Source organism: Corylus avellana, chromosome ca2, assembly GCF_901000735.1.
Source record: "Corylus avellana chromosome ca2, CavTom2PMs-1.0".
In the NCBI taxonomy this organism is placed as follows: domain Eukaryota; kingdom Viridiplantae; phylum Streptophyta; class Magnoliopsida; order Fagales; family Betulaceae; genus Corylus; species Corylus avellana.
The window spans coordinates 42,313,433-42,315,847 of NC_081542.1; the positions used below are offsets into that span (position 1 = coordinate 42,313,433).

At 32.9% G+C, this 2,415-nt stretch overlaps 1 protein-coding gene across 1 annotated transcript; it reads left to right on the forward strand.

The window, feature by feature from the left end:
• Positions 1 to 1,590: 1,590 nt before the first annotated feature.
• LOC132169828 (uncharacterized) lies at positions 1,591 to 2,016 on the forward strand. Its single transcript, XM_059580783.1, has one exon. The coding sequence runs from the start codon at positions 1,591 to 1,593 to the stop codon at positions 2,014 to 2,016; it is 426 nt and encodes a 141-aa protein (XP_059436766.1).
• The last annotated feature ends 399 nt before the right edge of the window (positions 2,017 to 2,415 follow it).

The following is a 2,415-nucleotide window of genomic DNA, read 5'->3' on the forward strand; positions in this document are numbered from 1 at the left end:
TTTTCAACACAGATCTCCTGTTAAAACATGAATGGACCAGAGTGCAAAATTAGAGTAAAAGCCAAATCTGATTTTATCGTTAACACTTGAAACTTGAAACTTGAAAGGAAAAAATGCTTGCTAACACTTGAAACTTGAAAGGAGAAAAAAAAAAAAAAAAAAGACCTAAGAGAGAGGATTTAAAATCATACCAATGACTCTGTATAATTTCTATAATGGGGTCATATTGCGAAATAATTTCTAGTTGTTTTATCATATAGTTTTTGATAAATCTTAGATTTACGGCAAGTTGAATGTTATGTGTGTTTTAAATATAAAGAGAAATACTACTATATTATAAGATTATTGGTGTTTAAACCAATCATAGGGGTAGACAGATTAACTGTTTACCGCATACTGATCGCTTATCGACCGCTACCGAACCATTACTAACTGATTACCGACTTTCGGCGGTTGATAGGCAGAATAAAAATACTGTTTCAACATCGGTTCGGTTCGGTAGGCGGTAGAAATTTTTTTTATCGCTTAACCGACAATTAACCGACTTAGCCGATTTTTCAAGTGAATTTTGAATTTTATCTGGTAACTTTCCTTATTTTGTTTGTTTAGCTGATTTGTGGTTGTCATTTTGGTACATATTTCATGAATTTACTTTTTCTTTTCATTTATAAAACATATTCTTTAAATTATAAGGAAATTGATAAATCTTAATATAAAAGATTGTAACCGACAACTAACAGACTTAACTAACCACCTATTTATCGACTAACCGATTAACCGAAAAAAGTCAAAATTATTCATTGTAGGTATGAAGTCGGTTAATTAATTGACTTAACTGACTTTTATGAATCAGTAGGTGAAAATGCCCATACTGATGGAACCGATACCCACCCCTATTACAATCCTAAAAAAAAAAAAAAAAATTAGAGTATCTGCTGCCTAAGATTAGATGGTTTTTATAGAAGAACCAAGTATATAAATAACTGGGTTTTGTACGATGTCATGATTATAGTTGATCTGCTCTGTCTTCATAATGTAGGAGAATTACGTAAAATAATAGGTTATATATATATATATATATATATATATATATATATATATATGATTTTTGATATGTATATTATCACTCTGTCTTTCCTTTAACCACATCTAATGATGATATGCAAAATATCTCGAGTGTGAAGCTAGTAAACAGTTCCAAAAAACCAAAAACAAAAAAAATAACTGGAACCTTGCTACCAAGTGCGATGCTAGTATACATATCACTCTTTTTTATTATATTTAAGGTTGAGCTAAAATTTAACCTTGGTTCTTAGGATGAAAAGGCAGTTAGTAAAATTTATTAACCACCTTCGTTAACCGTTAAATGGTTAATAACCAGTTAGCAGATAAATGACCGCCTTTGTTAACCACTTTTACAAGTTGGGTCTTGTAATTGCAATTTGGGTGGACGTGGGTCTACACAGTAGTTGTTCGGTGTACATGATTTGAATATTTTCCGGCCGGGTTCAAAGCTCTTTGCCTCTTTAACTGCTATTGTCCAATCCAGTGAGGTGAAAAAGCAGAGTACTGGATTGGACAGGGGGTAGGATGGGGATGAGTGTGGTCATATGGGATCATGAAGGGCGTGTAAGGGCTGTCAAATGTAGCCTTAAACAAGGAAGCTTTGACCCCACTGCTGCAGAGACAATGGCAGCCATTCACGCTTTGAAATTATGTATGGCGCTGGGTATGCTTAATATACGTATGGAAGGAGATGCTAAAAATGTGGTGGATGCTTTGAACTCAAGGGAAGAAAACTGGAGTAGGACGGGACATCTAGTAGATGAAGCAAGGAATCTACTCAAGGGGTTTAATATTTGGGACATTAAATATGTAAATCGTAACGCCAATTTTGCCGCTCACCATATTGCAAAAATGGCGGCGAATGTGGGTATAGAAAAGGAATGGTTGGGAGAAATCCCTGATTGTATCTCGGAGATCATCCGAAAAGAGCAATCTGTAACTCTTGATTGATTGATTAATAGAGCCTTGAAAGGTCTTTTTCAAAAAAAAAGAAAAAGCAGAGTACTATAAGTGTGTTCTCTACTCCTGCTTGATTGGGTTACTCCTTGAGATTTGTGTGAAAAATGCAAGTCATTGGGGTCCAATCCATAATTGATTAGAAAGAGAAATGCTATAACTATACACTTATTTATTCACGTGACCGTAAAAATTATTTTTTAATTTATGAAAAAAAAATTATATTTAGTTTTTAAGTTTATTTAAATTTAGTTATTGTATCTTCAATTTTAAGAATATAGCCATTAGATTTTGCCAAAGTTTAAAATAAATTTCTTTGTCACTTTACCGTTTAAGCTATCGGCTCATTAAATGCAATGTCATGTCAATAAGTGTTAAGTTATTTATAGAAAA

Coding starts and splice junctions, on each gene's coding strand:
- LOC132169828 (XM_059580783.1), top strand. CDS start 1,591: ATGGGGATGAGTGTGGTCATATGGGATCATGAAGGGCGTGTAAGGGCT.